The 14,301-nt window shown below is 69.8% G+C and overlaps 1 protein-coding gene across 2 annotated transcripts; it reads right to left on the reverse strand.

The window, feature by feature from the left end:
• Positions 1–322: 322 nt before the first annotated feature.
• On the reverse strand, positions 323–7,365 carry CPXM1 (carboxypeptidase X, M14 family member 1). Of its 2 annotated transcripts, none has more exons than XM_074903674.1 (14): positions 6,977–7,365; positions 5,840–5,944; positions 5,138–5,247; positions 4,349–4,488; positions 4,186–4,270; positions 3,073–3,223; positions 2,895–2,983; positions 2,669–2,792; positions 2,204–2,400; positions 1,953–2,132; positions 1,547–1,844; positions 1,323–1,462; positions 1,111–1,213; positions 323–618 (listed from the first exon to the last, which is right to left on the reverse strand). In XM_074903674.1, exons 1-14 carry the CDS (start codon positions 7,335–7,337, stop codon positions 362–364), a joined length of 2,340 nt encoding a protein of 779 aa, XP_074759775.1. In that variant the 5' UTR covers positions 7,338–7,365; the 3' UTR covers positions 323–361. The 2 variants fall into 2 exon arrangements, with proteins under 2 accessions (XP_074759775.1, XP_074759774.1); XM_074903673.1 differs by having other exon boundaries at positions 5,840–5,971.
• Between the last annotated feature and the right edge of the window lie 6,936 nt (positions 7,366–14,301).

Consider the following 14,301-nt stretch of genomic DNA (forward strand, 5'->3'; position numbering starts at 1 on the left):
GCGAGAGCCTGAGCCGCGGCAGGAACACGTGCTGCCGTGACAGTAAATGGCCTTTCCTTCGCCTTTTGCGCTTCCCGGACTGTCCCAGCCGCCATACACCACAGGGTGGGGCTTGTGGAGGCCCCTTGGGCCGGGGTGTGGGTCAGGATCTGTCCCCGTCCCCTCCCCAGCACCCCCCGTGCCGCGCAGGCCCCGTGGCGGTGACAGCCCCAGCAGCAGGCGCAGTGACAGCTCACCCATCTTTACTGAGAGATGTCCCGCACAGCGGCGACGCCGGGAGCACCCGCTCCGGATCCGGCCCCCCGCGGGTCCCCCCGCACCTTCCCGGCCCCCCGCCCGCGGCCCCGGGCCGTACCCCCGGTCAGGGCGCGCGGCGGTGGGCTCGCAGGCGCTGCAGGCGCTGGCGCCGCAGGCGCAGCAGCAGGTCGGGGGGCAGGCGGGTCCCCCCCGGCGGCCGCAGGCGCTGCCGCCGCACCCGGGCCAGGCGGAAGCTGCAGGGGGTGGGCACGTTCTCGTAGGAGACGTGGCACGGCTGCGTGGCCGCCTCGTAGCCCTCGGCCCGTGCCGTCACCTCGTACTCGCCCGGGTTCAGCAGCCGCCAGTAGTCCCCGTCGAAGGCTGCGGCAGCGGGGCGGGGTCAGTGTCACACAGCCAGCCCCAGTCCCGTCCCTCATCCTCATCCCCTTCCCTGTCCTCATCCTCATTTCTGTCGTCCCCACCCTTGTTCTCATCCCCATCCCCTTCACCTCCACAATCCTTTTCCTGTCCCCATCCCATCCATCCCATCCCACCCCACCCCATCCCATCCCATCCATCCCATCCCACCCCACCCCATCCCATCCCATCCATCCCACCTCACCCCATCCCACCCCATTCCATCCCACCCCATCCCACCCCCATCCCCATCCCTATCCTCAATCCCACTCCTGTCCCCAGCCCCATTCTCATCCTGTTTCCATTTCCATTCCCATTGTCCCCGTCCCCATCCCATTCCCATCCCCAATCCCATCCCCACCCAGTTCCCATCCCCATCCCACCCCCATTTCCATCTCCATCCCCTTCCCAAGCTCCTCCCCACCCCCAAATCCCCGTCCCCCCGTCCCCCCGCACCCGTCCGGACGTCGTGGTTGATCCCATCCACCGAGATGATGGCGTTGGCGATTCCCTGCTCCGTGGCGCTGTCCCGAACCACCCCCTTAATCCCGCGGTGCACCTGGGGGCCCCAAACCGCGTCCTGCCGCCGTCCTGACGGGACCCCGGGCCCTCCCCTCGGGGTCCCACCGCGCGTCCCCCCGCCCCGGGGGAGGGTCCCCGTCCCCGACCTGCTCCATGTAGAGCAGCAGCGACTCCCGGTTGTTCTCCCACTCGGCCGGCAGCTCGGAGGCGTGCGGGAACTTGTCGCAGGAGAGCTCCACCGTGATCTCGAAGCAGTTGGTGTGCAGGTAGCTGAAATCGTTCATGCCTGCGCAGGACGGGACGGCAGGGGGGTGTGGGGTAAGGCATCCCCAGGTCCCTCCAACCCTCCCACCCCGCTCCCCTTACTCACTGCCGGGCACCGTGTGCCAGTTGGCCCCGTTGATGATGTTGCCGAAGCGGGTGAAGTCGTCGTAGTGGCAGAGGCGCCGCTCCTCGCTGGCCATGGCCAGGTTGGAGGTGGCGTAGACGGTGGCCAACCAGCGGAAGACGCCGTCGTCAGCGGTGGGGGTCAGCTCCTGCGCCTTCCAGTACGTGCGGGTCATGTCGAAGGGGTAGGTGACCACCAGCTCCCCCCCGTGCAGGTTGGCGCTGAGCACGAACGGGTACCGCTGCATCCAGTCGATCACCGCCCGCGTCTCGGGGGCCACCTGCAGGGACCCCCCCCCGTCAGAGGAGCCGTGTGGGGAGCCCCCCCTGTGCTGCTGGGCGTCACCCAGGCGCACTGGGGTGTGTTTTGGGGGAGGAGGTGGGCTCACTGTGGCGTTGGCGAAGGTGTAGTACTCAGGGATGGGGATGTAGTGGTTGGGGAACTCGTGGGGCACCAGGTCGTTGTCCTCAGCGTCCCACAGCGCCGTGTTCAGGTCGGCAAAGTTGTGGTTGAGGTCGATGCCCTCGTAGGTCCAGCGGCCCATGGCCCAGCCCGACAGCTCCGAGCCCTGCCAGGGGACCGGGGTGGTCACCGGGGACCAGCGCCGCGATGGCCCTGCGGCCGGTGGCCCGACCCTACCAGCTTGTAGGCGGTCTCGTAGCCGTCGGGGTTCATGGAGGGCAGGAGGTGGATGCGGGTCTCGGTGACCAGCTGCACCACACGGGGGTTGCCCAGCCGAAACTCCCGGCACAGATACTCCATCAGGTTGAGCAGCAGCTCCCGGCCCAGCACCTCGTTGCCGTGCATCCCCGCCACGTAGCGGAACTCCGGCTCGCCTGCCGGGCATAGCACAGAGTGGCTGTGGTGGCCCTGGCCACCCCACGTCAGCCTGGGCATCCCTGGGGACTGTCCCCATCCGCCTGCACCAGCCTCAGCGTCTCCGGCCACCCCATCCCCATCCTACACCCGTCGGGACATCCCTGGACACCCCGTCCCCATCCTGCTCCAGCCTGGGTGTCCCCGGCCACCCCGTCCCCATCCCACACCACCCTGGGTGTCCCCGGCCGCCGCAGCCGTCACCCCAGCGCCCGCAGCGGCACTGACCCACTTCGTGCTGCCCGGGGTTGTCGGAGATCTCCATGACGTACATCTTGAGGCCCAGGTAGCTCTTCCCGATGCTGTAGACGCGGGTGATGTCGGGGCACTCATCGTTCACCCGCTTCATCAGCTGGGGAGGGCACAGTGCGCCGGGTCAGGGGCACGGAGAGACGCCCCACACTGGGGTGCCCCCAGGGGTGCGCAGAACCCCCCCCGGCCCCACGCCGGGCACCTTTCTCATCTCCTTGTAGTTGTGATGGCGGAAATCCAGCTTGTCGGTGGGCAGGGGCTGGCTGGGCCGGGCGTAGATGTTGTTGGGGTCTGCAGGGAGCGGGCACGGGGGGGGGGCACACGGTCAGAGATTGTGGGGTGCGGGAGCAGCCCGGACCCCAAGGCCGGGGGGCACCCACCGGGCAGCGGGCAGCCCAGCACCTCTGCCCGCAGGCAGACGGAGCCGTTCTGGAACCAGCTCTGGGGGTTGATGCGCAGGTACCGGGCCACCACCGGCGAGGGCAGCAGGTTGAGCACCGGCGTCTCGGGGTCCTTGTTCCCGGGAAACACCTTGGGGGGGGACACGACACACAGGGATGCAGCCCCTGTGCCGCGGGGGGACCCGGCTGGGGGCTGCGGGGACGGGGGGGCTGCAGCAGAGCCGCTCGCTGGGGCTCGAAGGGTTACAGGCGGCGCGGGCGCATCCGCCCTGGCCCCCCTCCAGCCCCTAATGAGGAGCAGATGCAGGGCTGGGGGGCGGGGGGGGCCCTGAGCCCGGCGCTGCCGAGAAATCAGAGTCCCAAGAGAAACCAGAGCCCCGACGGTGCCGCAGGGCCTGGGGAGCCCGCACCAGCCTGCACCCCCCTGCTCCGTCACCCCAGCACCCAGAGAGGCCCCAGGAATGAGCAGGGGGACCCCAAACCTGACCCTGGAGTGGCGCTGGCACAGGGACCCCCAGAGTCCCCCCTTCAGCCCTGGCACAGGCACCCCAAACTTGCCACAGCGCAGGGACCCCCAAACTCATCCTGGCACAGGGACCCCCAAATCCACCCAGGCACAGGGACCCCCAAACCCACTCCAGCACAGGGACCCCAAGCCCCGAACCTGCTCTGGCACAGGCACCCCCAGACCCACCCTGGCACACCCGGGCCCCCTCCGTCCTCGCGCCCCCCCGTGCGCGGCAGCACCCGAGCACCCGGGCTGCCGTGGTCGCCTTCGGGCGCAGCCGCCCGTGCCCCCGCCACGCTCACACGTGTGCACCGCGGGGGGGGCGCCTGGCAGGCGACCGGGGCGGCACCGGGGACAAGCGGCCTTTGTGCCCGGCGCCGGGGGGGTTTGGGGGGGTAGGAAGTGCTGGAGGATGCTGCCAGCGGGGAGGCCAAAGGCAACAGAGCCTGGTGCCAGCCAGCACGGTTAAACCCCCCTGGAATGGTTCTGCTCGCTCTGCTCGGGGAGCCGGGGGGGTCTGGGGGTGCTGGGGGGGTCCCCACTCCCCCTGACCCTGCCCGGGGCCGCTCCCCACGGGCACCTACCGCCTCCTCTGTGCCGTTGCGGCACGGCTGCCACGTGTGCGTGTCGTTGCTGACCTGGACTTTGTAGGACGTCACCCAGTCGTACCTGCGCGGGAGGGGAGAGGGTCAGCGGGGTCCTGGGACACCCCCCCCCTTGCCCCCCCCATCCCGGCGCTGGCCTTACGTCCAGATGGAGTTGAGCCCCTGCGTGATGACGCCGGTGAACTTGGTGAGTCCTCGGGCATCCACCTCCAGCCACTGCCCCGCGTCCTCCTGCCCCGCGCACCAGCCGCCGTCGTAGAAGTCCCCGTCGTAGAGCCCCGACTGGTGGGGGGGGGGGTGTCAGGGATGGGGGGGGCGCAGGGCCCTGCCCGGGGCATGTCCCCACCCCCCACGTGGCCCCCAGTCCCGCTGTGCCCCCACAGCACCGGCACCATGTGGCCGGGTGGGTTTAACCCGGGTGGGTTTAACGGGACCCTTGGGGGGGCCCATGGCAGAGCCCCCCCCCCCCCCCCCCCATCCAACACGGTGATGGAGCCGGTGCGGGCAGCAGGTGGGGTGGAGGGGTCCACGGAGAGCCCCCGCTACGCGTGTGCCACGCACACGCCACATGCACAATGCACACACCACACACACGCCATGCACCCACACTGCAGACGCCATGCACACGCCACGCACATGCCACGCAACATCACACACACGGTACACACCATGCACACACACTGCACACACGCCATGCGCACAGTACAGACACGCCATGCACACGCCATGCAATGTCACACACGCCAAGCACACGCCATGCGCACAGTACAGACACGCCGTGCACACGCCATGCAATGTCACACACGCCAAGCACACGCCATGCGCACAGTACAGACATGCCAAGCACACGCCATGCGCACAGTACAGACACGCCGTGCACACGCCACGCGCACACGCCGCACTCACGCCCCGCGCACGCCCCGGGTCCCACCTGGATGTTGAGGCGGCCGCGGTGGGCGCCCAGCCCGTGGCGCTTGTGGCTGGAGGCTCGGAGCTGCGAGTCCAGCACCCGCAGGGACTCCAGCCCCAGGGGGGGGCACTCTGGGGGCAGAGCAGGGGGCTCAGGCTCGACCGGGGACCCCGCGCCCGGCTGCGCCCCCCCCCGTGCCCCTCAGCCGCGTGCGGGGTGGGGACGGTGTCCTGCGCACCCCGCTCGTGTCACACACGCACCCCCCTGCTCGTGCCACACCCCCCCGCTCTGCATCAGGCAACCTCCTCTGTGCGTCACGCAACCCCCCCCATGTCCCGCAAACCCCTCGTGTCCCACAAACCCCACTCGTGTCACACAAACTCCACCTGTGTCCCACACCCCCCGTGTCCCACAAACCCTCCCACGTCCCACAAACCCCACTCGTGTCACACAAACCCCACTCGTGTCCCGCAACCACCCCATGTCCCACAAACCCCCCCCGTGTCCCACAAACCCCCGCCGTGTCCCACAAACCCCACTCGTGTCACACAAACCCCCCCCGTGTCCCACAAACCCCCCCCGTGTCCCACGAGTCCCGTCGTGTCCCACGAGTCCCGCTCCGTTCACGCAGGGTCAGGACAGCAGAGCGGGGGGGGGGGAGCCCCCGGAGGCGGGATGTGTGTGTGCACACGCGTGTGCGCCCGTGGTGCCCCGTGTACGTACGAGGGTCCTGCGGAGCCGCCGCCTCCTTGGCCGGAGCCTTCGGCTTCTTCCTCAGCACCTTCCTCCTCCTCAGCACCTTCACCCGCACCAGCCTCCGCCGCGGCGCTGGGGGGCGAAGGGACCCCGGGGGGGCTGGGGCGGGGCCCTGCACCCCAGCGCCCCCCCGCGCTCCCGGGGACCCCGGGTGTGCGCGGCCCCAGCACATGCACACGCGTGTGCACGTGTGAACACCCCCCCCCCCAGTGCGGGTCACACGCAGAAACTGCACAGACACCCCCAGCGCACACTCACAGTGCACACTCACACACACCGTGCACACACACACACGGTGCACACTCACAGTGCACACACACCCCCCGTGCACACACACACTCACAGTGCACACTTACACACACCATGCACACACACACACGGTGCACACTCACACACACCGTGTACACACACACACACACACACTCCGTGCACACACACACACGGTGCACACTCACACACACCGTGCACACACACACTCACAGTGCACACTCACACACACCGTGCACACACAAACACACTCACGGTGCACACTCACAGTTCACACACTCACACTTCACACAAACACTCACAGTGCACGCTCACACTCACAGTGCACACACACACACACAGAGTGCACACTCACACTCACAGTGCACACTCACACTCACAGTGCACACACATACACGGTTCACACGCACACACAGAGTGCCCGCTCACGGTGCACACACTCACAGTTCACAGACACACAGAGTGCACTCACACAGCGCACACTCACAGACGTAGTGCACACACACGCTCACACAGCGCACACACAGAGTTCACACTCACAGTTCACACACGCTCATGCAGTGCCCACTCACACACAGAGTGCCCACTCACACACAGAGTGCCCACTCGCGGTGCCCGCACACCGCACACAGTGCATGCTCACACACACACTCACAGTTCACACTCAGAGTGCACGCTCACACTCCGTGCACACTCACACCCCCCGTGCACACACTTTAAGCGACTCCCCTGCGCGCACACACACACACACACACACACACACACACTGGTGCCCCCCCGCACACGGAGCCGCACACGGGGGTGCCCCCCCCCGGTGCCCCCCCCCGCCGCTCCTACCTTTGGCCCCGGCGCCCCCCGCGTTGGGGGTCCCTCGCTCGGGGGGGCCGGCGCTGGAGGGGGCCGCGCTGGCCGGGGCCGCCCCCCGCCCCCCCGCGCCCTTCGGGGGGGCGGCCGTGGTGCTTTTAGGGGGCCCGGTCGTGGTGCCCCTCGGGGGGGCCGCCGCGGTGCTCCTGGGGGGGCCGGTGGCGGGGGCCGCCGGGACAGCCCCCCCGGGGGCGCCCATCCCCGCCGCGCCGGGTGCCACGGGGGCGGCCGCCAGCCCTCGGGGACGGGGGGGGCTGCCGGGGGGCGCCGCCCGGGCGGGGGGCGCCGGGGGGGCCAGCAGCAGCAGCAGCAGGGCGAGCGGTAGCCCCGGCATGGCCGCGGCGGAGCGGAGCGGCCCCGGCGCTGCCCGCACCGGCCCTGCCCGCCCGGCCCCGCCCCCCCGCGGGCCGGGACCCCCGGGGGGGCGGCCCCGGGCGCTGGGGGGCGGGGGGGTCCCGGCGGGCTGCGGGGTCTTGGGTTAAACTGTGTGTGTGTGTGTGTGTGTGTGTGTGTGTGTGTGTGTGACACCCCCCCCCGTGACCAAGACTCCCCCGGGTCTCGCACCGTGTCCCCACCATGGCCCCGCTGTCCCCCCGCTGTCCCCCCACTGTCCCCAGCACCCCGCGGTGTCCCACAGTGTCCCCCCACTTCCCCCAGCACCCTCCGCTGTCCCCCCACCATCGCCAGCACCCCACAGTGTCCCCACCGTCCCCCCACCATCCCCAGCACCCCGCGGTGTCCCCCCTGTCCCGGCACAGCCGGTGTCTGACCCCGCTCCTGGGGACGAGGGGACCGGCCGCTCAGCACCCCGGGACCGACCCCGCCGGCAGCCCCGGCACGGCCGCGCAGGGGAGGGGGCTGCTGGCCCCGGGGGCCCGATCCTGCCGGCTGTGGCCCCTCGCCGGCCCCGGTCCCACCGCAGCCCGCTGCCCTTCCCCACACGTGCCGCCATGTGCCGGCACCCCGTGGGCCCCGTGCCACACTCCCGTGGCCCCCCCCGGGCGAGGAGACCCCAGCCCAACCTGGCCGCGCTCTCCGCCAGCGTGGCCGGAGGGGCTCACGGGCAGGGGGGGCGGCGGGGGGCGCCGCCATCCCGCCTCGCCGCAGCCGGCCGTGCCGCCGGCCGAGCCCGGGGACCCGGGAGGCCCCGGCAGCCGCCGGCCTCGAGCAGCCAGGCGCCGGCGCCGAGCAGAGGGATCCAGCGCTGGCCCCCGGCCCTGCCCCGGGTGGGGGACACCCCGGGAAGGTGGCGCCGGCAGCGGCCACAGCCCCGCGGGCATCGCCGCCGGGCACCGGGCACAGGCGCGGCCAGAACGCGGTGCCAGCGCCGTGGTGGGTGTGAGCGGCCCGTCCCTGCCCCACGTCCCCCCGCCGTGCTCCGGCCGAGCCGGGGGCAGGTGTGTGCCGTGCCGGGGCTGGCGGCGGGGGGGCCGCTGGCCGGTGGCCGGTGGTAGCCTCGTGTCCCCGCGCTCCCCAGAGCCGGATCACGCCGGCAGCGCCGGGCTCGGCACCGCAAAGGGCAGAGTGTGGGCAGGGGGCGGGTGCCCGGGGCGGGAGGTGGGGGCCTGGTTGGGGTGCTGGGGCAGGGGGAGGGTCTCTGGGTCCTGCCTCTCCCCCCCCAGCGGAATCCTCCAACAAACCGCGGCGCTGCCGCCAGCCCCCCATGAGCTCATTTTCCACCCCAGCAGGACTTTCCCATCCCCCCCCACCCCAGGGGTGTCCCAGGGGTGACCCTGCGGGTCGGGGTCCCCGGGCCCTGCAGCCCCCGGGGCGCTCCGGCGGGGTTGGGGGCCGCAGCCTGGGGATGCTCTTCGGCCGGAGGGGGCCGGCGGGCGCGGGCTGGCGCAGGACGGGGCTTTTGTTTCCTGCTCCCGTCTCTCCGGGCGCTGGATGGGCGTTTGGGTTTTTTGACTGGGAGCTGAAGCCTCTCCCGCATCCCGCCGAGGGCTCTGGGAGGGCCCGGGAGGGGCGGCCGCCCTCGCTGCGTGACTCAGCCCCACGTGAAGGGACTTTCGAGGTTTGCTGAAGATCTGGAACCTCTCGGCACGTCCCGGCCGGGCCGCTGCGGGCCAGGAGAGGCCACGCGGGGCTGGCCCCGGTCCCGGCTGCTCGGGGCCAAGGCACACACGGCTCGGCAGCTCGGATTCAGCCCCGCTCAGCACTTCCAGGGATGTGCTGAGTTTCCCCAGGCAGCTTGGCCGCGAGTCAAGCACCAGCTGCCAGATCCCGCTGCCGGAGAGGCCTTAAAGGCGCCGGTGCTCGTCCCGGTGAAAATGTCACCAGACGGTGCCCACCCTGGCAGCCCCCCGCTGGAACGGGGGCGACAGCCGGGCCGAACCCCCCAACCCGGCGTTGGAGCTGGGGCACCCCCGCCGCTGGTGCTCTGGGGGAAGTTTGCTGCTCTCCAGAGCGGTGGAGAAGCCCCCCCCGGGGATTCCTAATGCTGGGGGGTCCCAAAAGGGGGGTTCTCCCTCGTGGTGGAGTGGCTGAGCTCCGCGTTCCCCGTGCTGGGGGCTGCAGCGTCCCTTGTCCCTGGGGCTGCCGGTGTCCCACACCCGGTGCCACCTGCCTGGCTCACTGCCCCGGGCGGCCCCAGCGGGCTACGGCCGAGGTCAGGGCTGCTAGCCAAGGCAAACTCTTTGGCAGCCACCAGGCCGGCCATGGGACTTGTGCCCAAACCACCCCAAAGTGCCACAGACCAGCGGCGGGGGGAAGCGCTTGGGTGCAGGGGGCAGGTGAGGGGTCCCAGGGCTGGGGAGGGGGCGACCCCGGGGAGGGCCGGGGGCTGGGAGGGGCAGGAGGGACACAGCGACAGAAAGGCCGGTGGCCACGGTGTGGGGCGACATGTGGGGGACGGAGCAGATGCCCAAGCCCAGCCCGGGGAGGCCCAGGATGGAGCAGGGTTGTGGTTTAAGCCCAGCTCAGCCCCACGGAGAGCAAAGGCCACCAGGAGCTGCCCCACTCCAGCAGCCAAGAAGCCCGATTGTCGGGGGGGGCACCTGCCCCACGACCCACCCGGGACTGCAGCCGTCGTCCCGCTGCTGTCGTGGTGCCGTCGCCTCCTGCCTCCCGAGCGCGGTCCCGCCGAGCCTCCGCACTCGTGCGGATTGTCATTCCCCGACGATTAAACAATCCAACCTTAAACCCCAACCATACAGCGTCCTGCACTCAGGACTGGTGGAAGCTGATTAACCATTCTAACAAGTCCGATTCAGACAGATCCAATTGACTAATTAATGCTTCACAGAGCAACAATTGCCTCAAGTCTCTTGGCACTTTCTTCATTTATTGACCCGAAGTGGCATTAACACAACAGCACCAAGTCCAGTCCCGTTCCTCGGGGCGCTGCCAATCGCACAAGATCCATTCGCCACCTCGACGCCCAAGTCTGGATTGTCCCCGCGGGTCCCCAGGGCCCAGCGGGATGCCAAAGTCATCTGTTCCTCCTGGATCTGAGCCCAAACCCAGAACTCAGATCAGAACCCGGACGTCAAGTTAAAAATTAGTAATTATCCATCAATATCCATTAATTACCAGGCTGCAGGGGACGAGCTCCAAACGCCTCCCGGGGACTCTGCTGGCACCCAGGCCCAGCCTGACCTGTGGGCAATGTGGGTCCCTCTGGCCAACGGCCCCAACTGCCCTGAGGCCCCGAGAGCAAAGGCCAACAGCAGCCGCTGCGCTCCAGCCGCCAAGGAGCCCGACTGTCACTGGGCGGGGGCACCTGTCACACGTGGGGATGGGCTGGGGACATGGGGATGGGGCGGGGACATGGGGACCAGCAGGGGACATGGGAACAAGTTGGGGACATGGGGATGGGTTTGGTGACATGGGGATGGGGTGGGGACATGGGGATGGGTTTGGTGACATGGGGATGGGGTGGGGACATGGGGATGAGGGGGGGACATGGGGACTGGCAGGGGACATGGGAACAAGTTGGGGACATGGGGATGGGTTTGGTGACATGGGGATGGGGTGGGGACATGGGGATGGGTTTGGTGACATGGGGATGGGGTGGGGACATGGGGATGAGGGGGGGACATGGGGACTGGCAGGGGACATTTGTATGGGTTGGGGACATTGGGACAAGCTGGGAACATGGACATGGGTTGAGAACATGAGGATGATGTTGGAGACATGGGACTGGCAGGGGACATGGGGACATGGTGGGACATGGAGATGGGTTGGGGACATTGGGACAGGCAGGGGATGTTGGGATAGGCTGGGGACAAGGGGATGGACTGGGGACATGATGATGTGTGGGGGCCATGGGGACAGGGTCAGCCCCAGGCAGGAGCCAGCAGGCTGGGGCCACCTCATCAGTCGACCAGACGGTAGCTGGGACACTGGTGGCACTGGTGGCACTGCTGGTGGTGCTGGTGGTTGTGTCCCACGGGTGGGGGTGTCCGCGTCTGCTGGGGGGTGTCCCGTGGGGGGGTGTCCCGCGGGGGTGTCCCGGCCCAGCACAGTCTCCAGGGACGGCGATGCCCCAGCCTGCCGGCTCCTGCCTGGGCCTGACCCCGTCCCCATGGCCCCAGCCCATCAACATGTCCCCAACCTGTCCCCATGTCCCCCAAACTATCTCCATGTCCCCAACACATGCCCATGTCCCCACCTTGTCCCAATGTCCCCAACTCCCCCCTCAGTCCCCAGCCCGTCCCCATGTCCCCTGTTAGTTCCCATATCCTCAACCAATCTTCATGTCCCCATGTCCCCAACATCCTGCCCATGGCCCCAGCCCATCCCAGGGGTGAGAGGTGACAACATCCCACCCCCGGGGGCTCGCGGCGCCTCTCTGCCCCCCCGGGTGTGGGATGAGGCTGTGCTGGGAGGGTGCGGGACGGGCACCCCGTGCAGCTCACGCACCCCCCGCACCCCGTATGGCCCCTGCACCCCATCTCCAGGGCTCGGGGGGGGGCGGGGGGTGTCACCTTGCAGTGCAGCCCCCTCCCCACTTTGTCACTGGCAAATTCCCGGGAAAACAGTATTGCAGCCTGGCAGCCCTCGCTGATTGGGTAAATTAATTGATCCCGGGAGGAATGGAGCTGATGGGGCTGGGGGGGGGTGGTGGTGTTGGGGGGCTGCTGTGGCCAGCGCTGGGCAGGGTGCTGGGGGGGCTGGCAGGGTGCTGGGGGGGTATTACCTGCCTCCCTTTCTGCGCTCTGAAGAGATGCCGGCGGGCTGGAGGCTGGGGGGCTCCTGGGCACCCGGGGGGGGGGGGGGGGGCTACACAGGGCAGGGGGTGCTCAGCCACAGGGATGTGGGGAGGGGGGTGCCGGGGTGGGGGGGAACCTGGGGCAGTTGGGGCTACCGAAGGGGGCTGCTCGCACCGGGGGAGCAACCCCTGGGCACCCACACGTGCCCCCCCCGGCCTCGCAGGGACAGATTAGACAAGTTTAATGTTAAAGTGTGTTCATAAAAGTCTCTCCCCCCCCCGCCCCCGCCTGCCCCTGCAGCAAATGGCGGTAGATGGGTCCCAGCTGGTCCCCACGAAGGAGCCACATGCTGCCCCCCCTCCGCCCCAGCCGCCAGCACAGAAATTAACGTAATTAGTGCTGCAGCTCGTCTGGCTGTTAATGAGCCCCGAGGAGCGGCTGAGAGCTCCCGACGCGGCCCCGGGAGCGGGAAATGTCACCGGCGGGGTGCGGGGGTGCCCCCCCCCCCCCCCCCGGGTGGGGGGTTTGGAGGAGTGGGGTGCCCCAGGAGCGGGGTGCCATCGCCATGTGGGGTGCCCTCGGGGAGGGGGGTGCCCCCCAAATGCGGTGCCCTGGGTAGGGGAGTGCCCCCGGAAAATAGGGTGCCCTGGGAAGGGCCTGGGGTGCTGCGGGGTGGGTGGTCCCAGGCCCGTACCCCTCCCATCCCCGAGACCCCCCAACCCCTCGGTGGGAGCCAGCTGGACCCCTCGGCTTCAGGGACCCCAAACCGTGTGTGCTGGCAGGCAGGGGTGCAGGGTTGGGGTGCAGGGTTGGGGTACAGGGTTGGGGTGCAGGGTTGGGGTGCAGGCAGGGGTGCAGGGTTGGGGTGCAGGGTTGGGGTGCAGGGTTGGGGTGCAGGCAGGGGTGCAGGGTTGGGGTGCAGGGTTGGGGTACAGGCAGGGGTGCAGGCAGGGGTACAGGGTTGGGGTGCAGGCAGGGGTGCAGGCAGGGATGCGGGCTGGGGCGCATGGGGAGCGGTGCAAGCAGGGGTGTATGTTGGGGTGAATAGGCAGGGGGTGGGTAGGGGGGCGGGCAGGGTGCAGGCAGGGTGCAGGCAGGGGGGCGGGCAGGCAGCATCCGTGAGCCGCGACAGCCCTCTTGCGGTCCGGTGCAGCCGAGCCCGGGACGGGGCCCCGCTGGGGAGGGGACGGGGATGGGGACAGGGACAGACACAGGGACAGGGACGCTCCCAGGGCACAGCTGGAGCCTGTGAGTGTGCCAGGGCGCTGTGGTGAGCAGCTGGTGCAGCCTGTGAGTGTGCAGGATGTCACTGCCAGTGTGAAGGGCACCACTGCAGCGTGCGAACGTGCAGGGCACTACTGTGAGCGTGCGGGGCACTATTGTGAGCGTGGGGCGCTATTGTGAGCGTGCGGGGCACTATTGTGATCGTGGGGCACTGCTGTGAGCGCGGGGCCCCGCCGCACGCCGGGCCGCAGGTGGCAGGGGTGTCCCTGTTCCCTGCACGGGGCGAGCGGGTGGCAGCCGGGGTGGTCCCGGGGGGACGCAGTGATCCTGGGGGGCGCAGACCCCCCACGGCAGCAGCGGCGGGTGCTGGGGGGTGGCGGGAGGGACCCCCCGACAGCGAGGGGCCCTGGGGGGCGCGTGTGTTCCCCCCCAGCGCCAGCCCTCGCCCCGCGGCTCCCCCGGGCACACGCTTGCTCGCCACAAAGGTGCCGATCCTGGCACCAGCCGGGACACGTGCCGGGTGGGGGGGTCACGCACACCCACAGCCCCCCGGCTCCCCCCGGCGGCCCCCACCAGGTCACGGCCACCCCATGCTGGTGGGGGGGGGTCCGGGTAGCCCCCCGCAGCACGCGGCCACTGGGCCCACGCTGGCCTCGGTGGCACCCCCGTCCCGCGGTGGGGATGTGGCACGTCCCCAAGGGGGGGTCACGGGGACAAGGTGACCCCAAAGGTGTGCCCTGGCCCGTGTCACCTCCCGGTGGCCGCGGGGGCCACCCTGGGCACGAGGCCCGGTGCCGGCTGTGCCACGGTTGCCGTTGCGGGCGCAGGCAGCCTCATTAACCTTTCTTGATTAAGGCAATTATTTCCAGCACATTATCCTCTGATCTAAACATCGCGGCTGCTGCTCGGGGCGGGGGG

This window comes from Athene noctua, chromosome 4 (assembly GCF_965140245.1).
Source record: "Athene noctua chromosome 4, bAthNoc1.hap1.1, whole genome shotgun sequence".
In the NCBI taxonomy this organism is placed as follows: Eukaryota; Metazoa; Chordata; class Aves; order Strigiformes; family Strigidae; genus Athene; species Athene noctua.